This window comes from Lipotes vexillifer, unplaced genomic scaffold (genome assembly GCF_000442215.2).
Source record: "Lipotes vexillifer unplaced genomic scaffold, Lipotes_vexillifer_v1.1 scaffold39, whole genome shotgun sequence".
Classification (NCBI taxonomy): Eukaryota; Metazoa; Chordata; class Mammalia; order Artiodactyla; family Lipotidae; genus Lipotes; species Lipotes vexillifer.
In genome coordinates, this window is record NW_006787038.1 from 3,521,626 (window position 1) to 3,538,883 (window position 17,258).

Here is a 17,258-nt window from a genome sequence, read left to right on the forward strand (position 1 = left end):
GGTTGACGCCGGGTGCCCGCCATCCGCTCGCTGAGACGCGCCCGGCTGGGTACCGACTGGGCCTTGGCGCTCCCCGCTTCTCTACCCCGCCGCGCCCTTCCCCCTTCTGGAGGCTCAACCGCTCCTTCCCGGGGGCGAGGGCACAGGGGGCCGAGACAAAGCCCACTTTGTGCGGGGAGTTGGCTGCGGGCGTGGAATGTGCGCGTCGGCGCGCGCCCCCTCCCCGCGCCCCGCCAGCTGCGAGTCTTGGCTCCCAGACTCGTCTCGTCGGAGAAATCGCGCCCCCTCACCGCCCTCCGGTCCGGGGGTCCCGGCTCGGAGCTGACGCGGCCTGGAGTCGGGTCGGTCCCCACCCCGGAGCGCGCGCAGGTGTGAGAGTGCGATATTTTGTAGAGGAATTTGCTTGCCTGCAAAACTGGGAGCTGGGGCGCCCAGTCGGCGTGGGCACTCGTGCCTTGACCCTTTCGTGGCCGCAGATCTGAGCTGCCTGGCCTCAGTTTCCGTCTGACTTTCCTCTGCCAGCCCAGACTGCTGTCCGTTATTGTTCTCGCCGTCAAATGGGGGTGCTTTGTGAAAGCTGCCAAGTTGGGATGTATTCTCTAGATGCCGTTTTTCATAAAGAACAAGGCCTCTAAGGCTCATCCGGGACAACCAACCCCCTCTGCCCCGCACTTCACGTTGAGGCACTGATTTTTTCCCCCCTCATCAAGTAGTATTTTATTGTACGGGAGCCACGCCCTGGTTTCTTAAAGGCGCCTTGCACTCTGTTTGGCCATGTGTTATCTCTGCAGCTGGTGTGTGGGAGGCCTCCTGTGAGCCACCTTTCTTACCCCTGTCCGCTGGGACATCCTCCCACCCCCGTCAAGCATTTGGGGATGCCAGGGGGGAAGAAGGTGGTCGGGGGCGGCAGCAGCGGTGCTGCCCCCACTGCCGCTGCTGTCCCCTCTGGGGCCAGGCGTTTGGAGACCAGCGAAGGAGCCTCAGCCCAGAGAGATGATGAGCCAGAAGAGGAAGGGGAAGAGGACCTGCGAGATGGAGGCATCCCCTTCTTTATCAACCGGGGTGGGCTGCCTGTGGACGAGGCCACCTGGGAGAGGATGTGGAAGCACGTGGCTAAGATCCACCCCGATGGAGAGAAGGTGGCTCAGCGGATCCGTGGGGCCATGGACCTGCCCAAGGTGAGGGGTTTGTGTGTGGGAGGGGAGCGGAGAGCTAAGGTCTTAGTGACCTTGGAGCTTCCAGAGCAAAGGGACACTTTCTGTGTTGGGGTGGGGAACTACTGGCATGGTAATATGTTAAAAATATGGGTAGGTTGAACCTGTCCAGAAGAACTTTCTCTCAATTGCCGTTGAGGTTGTTCTGTGAGGTCCACATGCCCTGTTTCCAGGAGGCCCTCCTCTATCTCTTCTAAAAAGCCCATGTTCTGTGGGCAGAGCAGCAGATTAACTAACAAGTCCACTAAAGTGGCCTGACATCTTATTTGCTAAGTCAGAGAACTGTGGGCAGAGAGAGAATGAATGACTAAGGAGGCTCCAGGGCTTAAGATGTTGAGAAAATATTTTCATGTGTTGTTTCCCTGAATTCTCCAACAGCCTCGTGCATTAAGTGCAGTTTGGGGACCCATTTTACAGACAAGAATGCTGAAAACTCAAGTAGGAACTAGGGGTCCCGCAGCCAGTAAGTGGCAGAGCTTGGGTCTCACCCCCAGGTCTTCCAGTTCCAGGGCCTTTGCTTGGGGGGACACAAGGTTCAAGGGCAGTTAGAAGAGGGCCTGTGGAGAGGGGCAATGTTCAGTCATTTATCTGTGTACGCCTGGAACTTCTCCATGACAGCTCTCCTTCAGTTGTGTCACCGTGGAGGCTGAGGCTGTCTCATTCATCTTTGTCTTTCCAAGACCTCCTGTGTGCTTGGTACAGAACAGGCACTTGTAAGTGTTTGCTGAATGAAAGGGTTCTTGAGACTTTCTGTGCCCTATAGTGCTAGGTGGAAAAACGGGCCTGATTTTTTTTCCCCCTCAACGTTATGGTTAAGACTAAGGAAACACTCTCCCAAATGCAGAGTCCTGAAATCCCCCCAAAAAAGCCAATTGGACAGAGGTCAGAGCCCCAGGCTCAGGTCCTGCCTGCTCAGGTGAGAAGGAGGGGGCCAGGGAGAGGAGCAGTTAATGTGGATTAGACATGGAGACAGGTGGCCTATTTTGTTTTCTTTTTACCAAGTTATTGGTAGAACCATCAGAGACTATCTTCTGGGACAGGCTGAATTCAGAGGTTGAAGGTTGAGCAACTGCCTTATATTTCCAGGGGAAATTAAATGTGGTTTGATTTTGAATGGCTACCTAATCGCCTTCTGTACTAATTTAGAATTTAGCTAATTCCCTGTGTCTGGACATTGTTTCCGATAATTTATTCTTAAAGTGAACACTGTGTTGCACATTCTAAAACATGAATTTGGCTGTCCATCTCTGATTATTTCCTTGGGATAAATGCCTGGAAAAGGAAGTGTGGCGTCAAAGGATATGGACATCTGTTCTGATCACCCACCTAGCTATGAACTCAAGCAGGCCCCTTCAACCTTTTTGAGCCACAGTTTTCTCATCTGTAGAGTGGGGTTGGTTGTAGTGAAGCTTAAATGAGAGAATATGTTTTAAAGCATTTAAGAAACTGTAAAGCCTCAAACCAGTACTGGTTACTGGATGTTCATTACCTCTGTTCACATCCTTCATCAGGAGAGGAGGCTAGATCTCACTCAGCATTTGTTCCAGTGAAGCTAGAGCCACATGCTTCTCCCACGTGAGCAAGTTGGGGGTTAGCAGATGGCTATCCAGCCATCCTGTTGATGTCTAAATCAGGCTACGAGAGAGTGTGAATGGACCCCTGCAGAACTGTCACAACTCCTGGGGGCTGAAAAAAAAAAATTGACAACCTCATTAGCAACTGGTTTGGTGATGTCATCTTGTCATCTTCAAGCTTCGTGCATAGGAAGGATACTGATGAAGGAATGAAGCTATTGTCTGTGGGGTGTCATGACTGACAGGAGTGTGCTGGTCCCGAAGGAATTTTGTGAGAGGATTGGGAAAATGGAAACTTCTCCTCCTCAAACCACAGGAAAAGTGTGTGTGGGGTTCCTCCTCCACCTCGGCCCAGAGCAGGAAGGAGCCCCAGAGTCTGGACAGGGTGGAGGAGGCCGGGAGGCATCAGGGTCAGGTCCCAGAGTGCCAGCAGTATGCACCCAGTGCTGGGCTGGCCCCTCCCTGAGTGGTCACGCCCTTGGAGTTGACACAGAGGCATTCGCAGAAGAGGTTACACTGTGGTGAGACTAAGTTTGGGGGTGGCATAATGGGTTTTTTTGGTTTGTTTTTTTTGTGTTGTTTTCTGTTTTTGGCTGCATTGGGTCTTCATTGCTGCGCACCGGCTTTCTCTAGTTGCGGCGAGCAGGAGCTACTCTTCGTTGCAGTGCACGGGCTTCTCATCACAGTGGCTTCTCTTGTTGCAGAGCATGGGCTCTAGGTGCGCGGGCTTCAGTAGTTGCGGCAAGCAGGCTCAGTAGTTGTGGCTCACAGGCTCTAAAGTGCAGGCTTAGTAGTTGAGGTGCATGGGCTTAGTTGCTCCACGGCATGTGGGATCTTCCCGGACTAGGAATCAAACCCGTGTCCCCTGCGTTGGCAGGCGGATTCTCAACCACTGTGCCACCAGGGAAGCCCTGGCATAATGTTTTAAAAGACCACTTGAGCCAAAATTTAAAATAGGGAGACTTCACATTCAAGGTCCAGATTTTTGGCATCTTGTCAGAAAATGAGAAGATCTGGGAACAGAGAATCTGTGATCCCACATGGCAGCAGGCAGCTGGAGGTGAGGGCTGGTTCCACTCCCCCCAGGTGGCCATGGTCCCCACCACTCATTCTCAGCCTGCTTTCCCTGTGGTTACCTGTATGGCCCCTGCAGTGTAGTGTGATAAAACATCACATCCACCATGTTCAAATCCTGGTTCTTCCGTAACTACTTGTAGGTGGAAGGTATGCAAACTCCTTGTGCCTCAGTTTCCTCAGCTGTGAAATATAAAATGGGCATAATAGCAATACCCACTTTTGAGGGGTTATTGGGAGGAACTGATGAAGTAAAGCATGTGAAATGGGTGAGCATGTAATACGTACCCAGCAAATGGAGCAAGGAGGTGAGGGTGCAGCAGACCACCCCACAGGCGCTTTGGGGAAACGTCCTTTAAAAGGGTGATGTCAGTATGTTAAAGGACAGCAATTTCTAAAAGGATCACAGATCTAGGAGCAGTTTGTGCCCCTTTGTATGAATGTCTCCTTGATGTTTCAAGCTGCCACCGCCTTTTGTTTTTTAAATAAATTTATTTATTTCATTTTTTTATCTTTGGCTGCGTTGGGTCTTCATTGCCGCGTGTGGGCTTTCTGTGGTTGCGGTGAGCAGGGGCTACTCTTCGTTGCAGTGCGCGGGCTTCTCATTGCCATGGCTTCTCTTGTTGCGGATCACGGGCTCTAGGCACAAGGGCTTCAGGAGTCGTGGCTCGCGGGCTCTAGAGCGCAGGCTCAGTAGTTGTGGCGCACGGGCTTAGTTGCTCCACGGCATGTGGGATCTTCCCGGACCAGGACTTGAACCCGTGTCCCCTGCATTGGCAGACTGATTCTTAACCACTGAGCCACCAGGGAAGCCCCTGCCACCACCTTTGTGAAAGCTCAGCGGCCACTGGTGGGGCTCTGGACACTGAGCTCCTGCAAAATGCGAATTTGGACATCTCCCCCAAAAAGCCAGCATTGCCAGGGTCCTCATGGGCTGGCACGCACAGGAATAACAGTGACAGTGTGCAGGAACCGAGCCTCTGCTGTGTACAGAGGACTGTGTGCAGGGCCTTAGGCCGTGTCCTAAGGCCTGGACATGCAGTGTCTCATCTAGGCTCTGAGGTTGGTTCTGTTATGGCACCCACTAGGATCTTGCTGCCAGGCAGTGAGCGGCAGGCTTGGGATTTAGACAGAGATGGACCGGTTCTAGATCCAGCTCTATCAGCCTTTAGGCTATCGTACATCTTGTCCACACACTCAGCTGCAGGCTGCCCCACCTCCCCCAAGCCTCCTTTCTGTTCTAGTCTGAGATGGACTCTGCCATGGGAGAATGTATTAATAGAACTCAGGACTTTAGCGGGTTCCTGGAGCAAAGGTAACCCTTGGCCTTGGTAGTGGAGGAGGAGTCATCCCTGAATTGATCTGGGCCAATATCACTTACCTCCACTGTGACCCCACTTAACCCCACAGCTCAACAGTGAGGGCACATTTCCTGGCTTCTGGTTTGTGGTTGGGGGCTGTGGGCAAACCCAGGCTGCCAGCCCTCCACTAGGCCCGATCATTTGGATGTACAGAATCTTGCCTGTTTGAGTGAATGAGTGTATGCTTGTGTGAACATTCAGAAGAAAGGTGCCGGCCTGTTGGCAATGGTTAACGTGAGTTAATGTGTCACTGAGCCGCTGGACAGCTCCCTCCAGCTAAGCCTCAGTGATCGTGGCCTTTAAGCCCCTGCTCATGGATCCCAGGTCTTTTTTTAACTTTTTTGGAGCCGTTTAGTTTTTGCAGAGCCGCCAGTTCCTGGGTCCTCTGTCTGGATGGCAGGGGATGCCCTCGTGGGTACCGCCCGGCCCTGGCCCAGGGCTGGCTCCTGTGAGCTTAGTCAAAGGACTCTTGGACCACAGTGCCCTCCTTGTTTGGAGTGTCTCCCGGGAGGGTGTACTTACAGTCCCTACCCAAGCTCCTCGAAGTCACTGGATGCCCTCACGGGAAGTGGGAATGACGTGCCTGGGATCGATCTTCCACCTGACAAAGCCACGTGCCATGCTGTTTATAGTAAACTGTGCAGTAATTCCTCTCCCACCCCATATCCTTGACACGGGGAGGCCAGCCAGGCCCTCAGAGAGTTCTGGAGCCCGTCTGGCACAGGTTGGTCAGGCAGGCAGAGGGAGAGCCCACCATCCGGGGCTTTTATCCCCCTGCTGATTGTAAGTGGTGGCCACAGTTTGGGCAGCAGGGGGTGGTGTGAAAGGGAAAGTAGTTTCCTCCAGATGAGGTGTCAGCGGCTTGGGGCTGCCCAGACTGGAAGGAGGGGACGGGCAGTGAGGGGGAGGAAGACCTCCTGGACCGGGGCTCCCCTCTGTGCCTCGGCCCCTTGGGGCAAGTAGGTGTCTGTTAAAGGCTGTGCTGTGTCCCTCTGCCATCTGTGATCACTGGTGTGTCACTTCCCTTCATGTCAGAGCCCCAGCCGCTGTAGCCACGTTATTTAAAAGGCTGTGCCTCACCACACCCCAGGGAGCACCTCCCCCAGCCCAGCCCTACCTGTGGGCTCCTGCTTTACCCTTTCCCTTCGCTACCTGTGCACACTGACACTCTCAGCAGCCCCTGCCTGCTGGGGGGCTGGGCAGAGGCCTGGGGGGAAGAGCGTGGGACCTTTTCATGTGAGGAGCCTGAGGCCATCTCACAGCTGGCAGTGCTGGTAGCCAAGGGGGACCCCAGAGGGGTGAGCCTTGGCCCTGGAAATCTGGTTGTTCTACCCAGTGAAGGCCGTTCTGTAACCCCGAGGACCCGGTTGATGCTTCCCTTGGCTTCTGAGGCCTCACTGACTTGTGGCAGCCAAACTGCCAGCCTTCGGGCTCCCCTGGCCGGAGAGGGTGGCCTGGGGGTGCACACCTGGTGGTGGCCTCTTTCCTAGCAACGGCTTGGTTGCTGAGGGACAGCCCTGGGTGTCCACAGCTCCTAACCTGACTCCCAGCATCTGGGCAGCCCAGGCTGGCGGTTCCCAGCCCTCAGGAGGCCCCTGCCCGACACCCAACCTCTCCCCTTCCCGGGTCTGGCTCTGGAAAGTCTCTTCTGGTGAGGAGGACTGTACGGTTCCCTGGTTACCTGTGCTGATTACAGGTGTGGAGCTGGTAGGACAGGGGGCTATTGAAGGGGAACCGGAGTTCCTGTGCTGCCATGGAACCCCTTCAAAGTGGCTACTCCATGGCAAGACCTGTCCCAAACCACGTGCCCCCTGCGCTTACTCCTCGACAGCTCAGCTTGGAGCTGGAAGGCCTAGTCACTCTGCTGTGATATGGGGGGTGGTGGGTGACACCACCTGCCGAGGCTGTGTCCGCCTCTCACGGAGCGCTCCCCCGGCCCCGGGCAGGGACACCTGATAAACCGATTTTGATCCGGCCCTTGAACCAGAGTGAATGCCACCCCAATACTGACATTCCTGTTAAGCCTTAAAGTTAATGAAATTTAAAATTCAAACACCTGTGAGTCAGGTGAGTCAACCTGTGTTTTTCTGAAATCATTAAAGAAGCATAAAATTGACACATGGACGTAAGCTCCAAATTAGAAATGCCGTCCAGTGCCAGGAGGGAGAGAAGGGCTGTGGTGGGGGCCTGACGGGAGCCTCTGGAAGGGGCTGCCGAGGAGAGAGGCTTGGCCAAGGAGAGAACCGGGGTGGCCCTCCATGGGATGTGTCTTCTCTGGGGGCTAATCTGAGTGTTGGGTGGGCTGGAAGCCCTACGGTGAGCGTCCCTCTGTGACCAGAGCTCTTTCTCCGTCCCCAGATTCCCATACCGAGTGTGCCTACGTTCCAGCCCTCTGCTCCTGTCCCTGAGCGCCTGGAAGCTGTGCAGCGCTACATCAGGGAGCTGCAGTATCCTCCCTGCTCAGGGTCATGGCCACCGTCTGGCTGGTCCAAAGGCCAAGTGGGGCTTGTTTTCGGACAGGGCCAGAGAGGGCTCGGCAGAGCAGCCTCACTCCACAACTCCAGGGGCGCCGTTCCCATGGCATCTCTGTGCCCCGGAGTCGTGTAAGCGCAGCCCGTGTCCGCCCGGGTGTTGGACGTAGTTTGATGAATGCCAGACCCACTTCAGCCTCTCTGCCACCTGCTTCCTCCTCTGTGTGATGGGGTAAATGTCTCCTGAGCGACCTGCTGGTGGAAGCCTAGTCCAGGTCCGCCAGGCCAGACCTCCTCTGCTGACCATCCAGTGCCAGCAGAGGGAGACAGGAGAATTTCCCTTGGGGCTGTTTAAAAACTGGTCTAAAATGGGTGTGTGGTGGGAGGGCAGCAGGTAGATGGAGAAGAAAAAGGATTTTATGCTTCGGGAGGTAACTTCCCCATCTTGGAAGTTTCTCCCATTTCTTCACCTTTTTCTTCCCTGGCAGGAGGCCAGTTGCCCAGCATGGCAAGAGCCTCCACTGAGCCCAGGATTCCCCAGTGTCCCTGAGTTGGGCCCCTCCACCCCTGTGCCCTGCCTGGAGCTATGCGACCTAGGCTCTCCCCCGCCCTCCTAGCTGCAGATTCGGTCAGAGATGGCAGGACCAGGCACCAGGCGCGGGTCCTGAGCAGAAGAAAAGCCAGGCTGCTGACTGAAAACTGGGTCCAGCCCTTCCTCTGCCGTGGGGGGGCGGGGGGGCGTTGGGGCCCGGAGAGGGAGGCGGTTGGCTTGGGAGCGGCACTCAGCAACGCAGTCGTGCAGGAATCCCACCCGAGCCTTCTCCCAGTTCGTGCTGCTTCTCACTGGTTGCTGCAGAGAGCTGTCCAGAGCTCAGCCTCTTTCCCAGCCCTGGCCTGCCTGCCTGCCTGCCCCACGGCTCCCTCCCTAGGAGAGCAAGGGTGGCAGCAGAGGATGAGAGGGAAGGATGCAGAGGGGCCCTGTGGGGCAAGGAGAAGGCAGCGTGCTGCGTCCCCTGCTCCCTTCAGACAGTCAGGTTTTGAGCATCCTCCCAGGTGCCTTACAGAAGCATTTTGTGGGGTCCTTACCCAGCCTGCACCCCTGGGAGTGCTGGATCCCCAGGGTCCGGATGAGGGCAGAGGGACACACCTCTTCCAGGTCAAGCCAGGAAGCCCTTAACCGGCACCCACAGGTACAATCACACAGGGACGCAGTTCTTTGAAATTAAGAAGAGCAGACCTCTGACAGGGTAAGTGTGGGGAGTGCCTCATCCCTCTGCACCAAGGTAGCAGCGCCTGGTCCAGTTGGAGCCCCTCGGGCACCTGTGGGTGGAAGCTTATGAGGCAGGCAGGGACTCTTCCCAGGGGAGCCCGCCAGCAGGGTAAGTACCACCGTGGGGCCCTCCTTAGGACATCCTAAAGAGGGGACTCTGGCCAAGACGGGCAGCCAGGGCTCCCTTGAGGATGAGGAACCCTGACATCCACGCTGAGCCACAAGGGTGATGGCAGCCCCCCAGCTTGGTGATGACAGAGGGCAGTTCCAGGTAGATGTCTGGGTGTGAGCCTCGTCTTCTTTTTAAGAGAGGTGGGCCTCGCAGGAGAGAGCCCTCCGCCTTCTCTCCATTCCCTGGAGCTGCCTGTGCACTCCCCACGGCAGGGACCTGCGTGTCACCCCAGTGGCCTTACTGGACTCTCTTCTGGTCATTTAATACAAGGCCCAGTGTCTGAGCAACAGGGACCCCACTGGAGAGAACACTGCATCTCTCACTTCCCATTCTACACCCCAAGTGTTGACCCCTGACTGGATCCACCCCGAAGAAACCCTTAGGGCAGATCAGAGTGGAGACTGAATGCCACAGCTGGGTCTGGGGGCCCAGCCCAAAGCTGTCCAGGTGTCTAAAACCCTGTGCTTTTAAAATTAATGTGAATTTTACGTCTTGCTCCACATATAATCTGTCCATGTTCACTGCCTTGTAAAAAATGCTTTAAATGTTTTATTAGCTAATTACTTAATTACCCCCTTTCCAAGCCCCCGGGTGGAATGCAGCCTTGCTAACCCCAAAGCTTTGCTCTTGTTGTCCTGTGGCCGCTGTGTGTGTGGGCCCAGCTCCAGCCTCATGGGATGGAGGAGTCCAGCATCCTCCCCAGCAAAGCCAGTGGCCAGGCTGCATTCTGAGGCCCAGAGGGCAGCATTCGGTGAGGAGGGACGAACCAGGCTTCAGGGATAGTCTATGTTAAAGTGGCCTGAATTCCAAGTTCAAGAAGCAGGCAGGGGAGCCACTGGTCAGCTAACTTCCTGAGATCCCATGTCCAGGCCCCAGGCAGCTGGCCAGCTGCGGGGCAGCAGTTACAATCAATTACAAACTCTTCAGAGAAGTCAGAGTTGGGTCAGGGGTGTCCACTGTGCTGTGAAGAGACAAGATCAAGGCCAAGGTCTCCAGCACCGTTGGCATGCTCTCCCATGGGCCCCCCCAAACACCACCTTCACAGAGGACCCCTAGCCCAGTGGCTGTCAAAGATCTGCCTACCACTGCATGCCCCCCAGTCACCCTCCCCTCCAGAGGTTTTGGAGCAGAGCCTGAGGGGAGGGGAAAGAGGCCTCTTTCCTTATCTTCAGTGGTTGCCTCTTCTCCCACCCCCTTAGGCTCAGGAAGGATGTGAGGGGGAAGGAGAGGGAGGTGCTGGGCCTGAGCTGAGGCAGCTGGGAAGGGAGGGGAGTCTCTGTCCATCTGGCATCTCTAGTCCACCTCGTGACACTCCTTCACCGGAAGGAGCCTCTGTCCTTATGACTCTGCCTCCCTTCCCCCCAGGCTGATGGACCTGGCCAAGGAAATGACCAAAGAGGCTCTGCCAATCAAATGCCTGGAAGCCGTGATCCTGGGAATGTATCCTTCCGCTGAGAGGCCTGGGTGGGGGTAGGCACGTGCTCAGCACCTCTGATCCAGCTTCTTCCTCTGGAAGGGGAGGGGCTGAGTGAGCTCCAGGGCCCTCCCAGCTCCCTCTCCCAGCAGTCATGAACTTGGCCCAAAGTGAACGAACTTGAGGGGGACTCAGTCCCTTGCACCTCAGTTGCTAACTTCCGAGGCTTACTGGGCAGCTTTTTTGAGTCGTGGACGCGGTGACCCTGTTCTCCGAACCACAAATCAGGGAACATTGTTTCCTAAGGCTGTTGTGCTATTTCCCAGAACCAGAGTCTGGAAGAAGCAGGTTGGATGCCCAGATGTTGGCATTTCCAGGACATGTTAATTTGTGGAGATGATGGATGGGATCTTTGATATAAAACTGCCATTAAAAAAAAAGCAAACAGGGTTTCTCAGTCTCCCCCACCCAAAGGGTAGAACTGGGACCTATAGCTGGGTTACCAGAGTAGCTAAGTGGGACGTGTAAGCCCCCCAATATCCCCAGTTAGAGCAAAGTAAGGAGACAGGTGTTTATGGCCAGTTCTCTGTCATAAGTGGATCCTGCCTGAGCCCTACCCTGTTTTGTTTTGTTGCAGAAAATCTTAACCTTGTATAAACATAGATTAATATAATGGAACCCATGTGTCCGTCACTCAGTTGTACCAATTGAAGGCCAATCTCGATCCATCTCTGCCCACCCCTCACATCACCCTCTTTCCTGTACCTACCAAGGCTTTTAAATATTCTGCTTGCCACCCCTGGTGCAGGCACCTGGCTCTGCGCTGAGCAGGGCAAGGTGGCAGGTGCCTAATGGGACGGAGGAGTCCACTCGCTAGGGCAGGTCCCAGAGAAGACGACGGTCAAAGGCCAGGAGCACAGCTTCTTTGAGGAGGACTGTGATCTGAGGGGGACACTCCCCACCCCCGTAGGCATACCTGCCTTAAACTATGTGAAGACACTGAAGGGGTTCCCCCCTCTGAGGGGTCCTCAGAGCTAACCCTACTGTGGCAGTCCTCTATGGACCAAAGAGCCCCACGAGCATGGCCCTGTCCAAAGGGTTCTTTGCTGGGACGAGTGTGAGGCCAGCCCAAGAACTCCAGGCTGCTGCCAGCAACCCCTTCAGAGCCGCGGACCAAAGTGGAGGTTCCCACCCCATCGTAAGAGGGAGACTGAGTTCCCCTTCCCCTGAGCACACAGAGAAGCTGGTCCAGACGGGATCACGTGGTCCTGCAGGCTTTTCAGGGGTTACCTGCTGGCTCGTATGTAGGTGGGAAGAAAACAGGAGCAGCCCCCATCTGGGGGGACCCCTCCCCGCTGTCCCCACAGGACCACCACGGGTCCCTCCTACACACGTGGTGAGCACTGTGTTGGGTTTGTCCCTGGGCCTCATCCTCGCTGCACACTGAGCCTGCGCCTTGCTCATCTGTGTCCCCAGTCACTCGCTTGCAAGGAGTCGGGCTCCGTAAGCATAGTGGTGACTGAGAGAACAGACTTCGGGGTCAGGCCAACCTGGACCTGAATCCTAGCTCTGTCGCATCCTCACTATGACGCCAAACAAGTCCCTTAACATCTCTGAGCCTCGGAGTCCTCCTCTGCAGAAGGGGACGATGGCAATCCCATCCCGCAAGTTTGTTAGGACAGTTGAATGAGCGGGTACATGTAGGACGCTGGATGCAGTGTCTCCGTGGTCTCTCCTCCAAGCTTTTATCCTGTTTATCTCATTCTACCCGTTTGTTCAAGAAGAGTTTTGAGTGACTGTTGTGTGCCCACCTCTGTGCTGGGCCCCAGAGATACAGCAAAGAATGTGACAGACAAGGTCCCCATTCTCAGAAGATTACATTCTAGTCGGGGAGACAAAAAATAAGCAAGTAAACCAAGAAGTAAGAAAAATAATTACAGATTGTGGTGTTGTGCTGTGGGGAAAATACGTAGAGCAGACTTGCTTTAGAAAGGGAGGTCAGCGGTGCTGGCCAAGCCTGAGGCCTGAGGACGAGCTGGCAGCTGCAGCAGGGGGTGGAGGGAGCAGCTAGAGGAAAGAGCTGGCACAGAAGTTCTCCCGTCGAGGTTGCAGTGGGCCGCTGGACCAGGCTCTCGGCCTCCCAGGCCACGGGGGCAAGCTTGGTTTTATTTGAAGAGCAACAGACAGTATGTCTGTGCGTAGGGGGTGGAGAGAGAACAGGATTGTCAGTGCCTCTGTGAGGAAGTGTGTGTGAGAGAAAGACGGTGTGAGAGGCAAGGTAGAGGTGAGGAGGGCTGTGTGACTGACAGGAGGAGAGAGGGAGACGGGGTGGTGGGCAGAGGGCCCTCTTACCTGTCCTTCAGCCCAGGACTCTGGAGGGCCCTGCAGTTTGGAGTGCCGGCCTCACTCTTAAGGTGTTATTTGGTGAGCCCTGCTTGAGGTCATAGCAGCAGCCGGTAATCACTGAGTGCCCTGACCCATAGAGATTGAGTTTATTGAGCACCTACTTACGCCAGGCCCAACCCTGACGACAGGAAGTGGAGGTGAGCAAGACCTGCTGCCAGCACTCAGGAGCTGGGGTGCAGGGCCGCTCACTCAGCCTCTCCCAGGTTGGGGTGGAGGCCGTCCCGGTCCCGCCCCTGCGCGCTGGCCCTCGGGCCTCTCCCTGGCTGTTTCCTTAGCTGGGGCGGCGGCGCGGCCAGTTACCTCACCAACAGCATGCCTGCCCTGGAACGCTTCCCCATCAGCTTCAAGACCTACTTCTCAGGGAACTATTTCCGCCACATCGTGCTGGGGGTGAACTTCGGCGGCCGCTACGGGGCACTGGGCATGAGCCGGCGCGAGGACCTGATGTACAAGCCGCCGGCCTTCCGCACGCTCAGCGAGCTCGTGCTGGACTACGAGGCCGCCTACAGCCGCTGCTGGCACGTGTTGAAGAAGGTGAAGCTGGGCCAGTGCGTGTCCCACGACCCGCACAGCGTGGAGCAGATCGAGTGGAAGCACTCGGTCCTGGACGTGGAGAGGCTGGGCCGCGAGGACTTCCGCAAGGAGCTGGAGCGGCACGCCCGCGACATGCGGCTCAAGGTACGTGTGCGGCCGCGCCTCCCTTGAGCATCCAGGGGCCGGCAGGGGTGGAGACGGAAGGGCTGCCGCTTCCTAGGGGGTCGCTCTTCCAGGGAAGCCCCCTCCCTCCTCCCCTGTCCCCCCCGCCCCAGCAGAGGTGGTGCCAGGATTAAGGGAGATGAGGGGGAGAAGTTTCCGGGCTTTGCTCAAAGGTCGGTATCCATGAGACAGCCCCCTCCGGTGAGCAGGCCAGGGGAGGCTCTGGAGGGGGCAGCAGACGAGCCGGGTTTGAGCACGTGGGGGAGGGCAGGGGTGCCACAGGCCAGGTGGAGGGGGCTGTGCATAAGGACTGGAGGGAAATCATAGCCTGTCTGGAGGGAATGGTAGTGTGGGGTGAGCAGCAGCTGCCATCACCCCCGTGTATCCTGACTCTTGACCCCTAGCCCCAGTGAAGGACTAGGAGGAAGTCAGAAAAAGGAGGAGGTTCAGACTGTGGGGACACGAGGAGGGCTGGTCCCTTCTCCTGCTTTCCCACACCCACTGAGCAGGGGTCTTGGAGGAGGGGGAGGGGCTGCTGGACCCAGAAGTAGTCGGGCTGAGCTGCTGAGGAGTTGGCCCCCAGAGCCTTACAGGTGAGCAAAATCTTGGCCTCTCCCTGGTTTCCCGTGGATGGGGGTGCCCCTTCTGGGGCCTGCCAGCCCCTCCCCAGTCATGCAGCCCTGTGCGCTGCCCCTCCGGGTAGCCTGGGGCCACAGCCATGACTGTGGCACCTTTGCATCCACTGCTGCTCCCCAAAACGCCGGGAGGGCAGCGGGCAGCGGTGAGTGCTCCCTTTTCAGGGTAAGGAAGTGAGGTGCGGGCAGCCCAGCAACTTGCTCGTGGGCTGTGGGAGACAGATGGGACTGGGGCTCAGTCTCGGGATGGGGAACCCAGGCATATCACAGGTGCTTTCAGGTGTCCCAGCGGGGATGCAGCAGAGCTAAGGCTGCCCTGCCCCGCCAGCCAGCCCCTAGGCCAAGACCGTGGGGCAACAGTGCCTTCCCCAGGGCAGAAGCGGGCTGTAGTTGACCCTGCCGCTTTCAGGGGCTGCCCTCTTCCCCTGCAGAGCTCTGGGTGCCCAGCTGCTGGAGTGTTACTGCATCTTCAGGGGAGCAGGTTGGATCTAGAGTTGGAGGCACTATTACCTAGTTTTTCGTGCTGTGTTTCCCAATCTGTTTGGTGCTGTGCACTTCCCATGTTATTTGCCCCCTTCCAGTACCCCTCTCGTATACCCCAAGTTTTGAAGATTCAGGTCAAACGGACAGTGCTGCATAAATTCACGTGCTTTTCTCATTTTTTTTTCTGAATCAGAGATACAGCTGCTAGTCTGAACTTCTGATTGACTCGAGATAACCAGTGTCACCCTTAGGTCTGGTAGGATCCCAGCCCATAGCTCAGACATGAGCTGTTTCCCCAGCCGGCACATCTACCTGGCATGGGTAAATGGCCCTCTTCTCAAGGGCCACCATGAACCCTCAGTAACTTCCACCCATATCCTTGCTATTTCAGGGGCCAACAGAGATTAGGCAGCCCTGCTGTGGAACCACTGCCCTGGCAGTTTTAGTGCCTGGGAAACAGGTTTGGGAAGACCCTGAGACGGCAGAGCATGGCTCGAGGCTTCCTGGGCCCTGCCCTGGGCAGCTTTGGGGCTTGTGGTTCCTGCTGGGCAGGACGGGCTCTGGGGCAGTCCTGGAATGAGTGTTTGTTTCTTCCTCCCCACCAAGATTGGCAAAGGGACCGGCCCTCCCTCCCCCACCAAGGACCGCAAGAAGGATGTGTCCTCCCCACAGCGGGGCCAGTCCAGCCCCCACCGCAGGAACAGCCGCAGTGAAAGGCGGTGAGAAAAGGGTTTCGCCTTGGGTGGGGGGCTGGGGAGACAGCAAAAGGCATTTTCCTTCCCTCTCATCTTCCAGATCCCTCTGTTCTTACCCCACCTCTTCTCTTTCTCACCTTTCTCTATTTTGCCTCTGCTGGAGGGAACTTAGGATGGTGTGTTTGTTTGTGTGTTGATATGGCGGCAATGCGATCCCATTTCTCAAGAGAAGACATTGCTGGCCCACTGGTCATCCTATGCGGGGCCCAGATGCCAAGCCGGAGACCCACAGGGAAGGCTGGGGGCCAGCGGCAGGATGGGCTCTGTGGGAGGGAGGGTAGAAGGGGCGGGGCCCTGCGTACAGTGAGTCCCTCCAGGAATATCACTGGAAAAGGTTTGACGTCAGATGGCAGCTGGTGGCTGGCTTTGAACGAAACTTTTGCCCCTGTGAGTATGTGGTTTCTGCCTGTAACTAGATAGCAGAAGCATCCCGTTAAGACACCAGGCTGCCTCATCAGATTTGTCTCCTACACATCGGCCTGGCTCTTGATTTAAATGTCGCTGTCATTCTGGAGGCGCCTCTCTGGTGTAAGGGGTGCCAAGCTGGCCTCCAATATCCAGCATCCTTCACTTTGACCTAGGAGGTTTTCAGAGAGAACAGATCCCCCTCACAGAAACCGAAGCGTTACACTATTACTTTCTTACTTAACTGCAGCCGGAATTGCTGACCTCCGTGAAAAGCAGTACCCTGCAAGAGAGTGCAGGGACCACACTCAGGACAGCAAGGCGTGTGGGCCCTCCAGAAGCACACTTCCGCAGGGGCTCTACCGATTCCTTTGGGACACCTTGGAGACTGGGGAGGTGGGGAGCCAGCAGGGGCAGCCACCCCTTGCTCCCTGCTCCCACACCTCCCTGAGGAGCCACTCACCCCTTCCCCCCTCCTCTGCTCTCTCCTCCCTGCAGGCCTTCTGGTGAGAAGAAGCCTTCGGAGCCCAAAGCCATGCCAGACCTCAATGGGTACCAGATCCGGGTGTGAGGCAGGCGGCAGTGCCCCAGCCGCACCCACTTCTGGGGGCCAGCATCTGCCTGCCAGAACCGGCCTCGCTCCTGGGGAAGTTGGGGCTGATGATGGGGCAGGGTGAGGGGCAGTGGGAAGAGTGTGTCCCAGCTCAGCCACCCAAGATGCTGCTCCTCCCGCTGGGCCAAGCCCCCTAACTTTGGACCATGAGGCAGTGAAGAGTTTAATTTTGAGTTTTTAACTCAACAACTGAAATTTAAGGTATTTGGGAAAAAAACTTAAAACTAATGGATCTGCCAGTGGCTGGAAGGCCAGTGCTTAGAGGATCTAAGCGCCACAGGGCTGGGTGAGGAGGGGTTGCTGGCTCTGCTGGTACCCCTGCCCCAAGGTCTCTCTGGGATTTGGGTCCATTCCATCTATGGGAAACCTCCCAGCTCTGCTAGGCCTGTGGCAGGATGGAGGGAGGGATGTTTCTCCAGTCCAGTCTGCCTTGGCAGAATCTTCACCCAGGGAAAGGAAAGCAGGGTAGGAACCACCCTGAGAAAGGGCTGTATGGCCCATATCAGGAGCTTAGCACAGGCCACATCTGCCCCAAGAGCCAGAGCCTGTGGCTCAGGAGGGTCCTCGGGCCCTTGCAGCCCCATGAACAGTGCTTTGTGGGCTGACATTGCCTCGTGGCAGGGCCCATGCTGGGATGGGCTGGACGAGAGCCCAGGAGAGAACCACTGGGGGAAGGGTTCCCGGACCCCTACCTGGCCTCCTTGCTCAGCCCAGC

At 56.5% G+C, this 17,258-nt stretch overlaps 1 protein-coding gene across 1 annotated transcript; it reads left to right on the plus strand.

Moving 5' to 3' along the window:
• Positions 1–626: 626 nt before the first annotated feature.
• On the plus strand, positions 627–16,697 carry VASH1 (vasohibin 1). Its single transcript, XM_007459762.1, has 7 exons — positions 627–1,178; positions 7,582–7,670; positions 8,885–8,941; positions 10,502–10,576; positions 13,253–13,634; positions 15,377–15,489; positions 16,429–16,697. The coding sequence occupies exons 1-7, from the start codon at positions 876–878 to the stop codon at positions 16,499–16,501; spliced, it is 1,092 nt and encodes a 363-aa protein (XP_007459824.1). The 5' UTR covers positions 627–875; the 3' UTR covers positions 16,502–16,697.
• Positions 16,698–17,258: the final 561 nt, after the last annotated feature.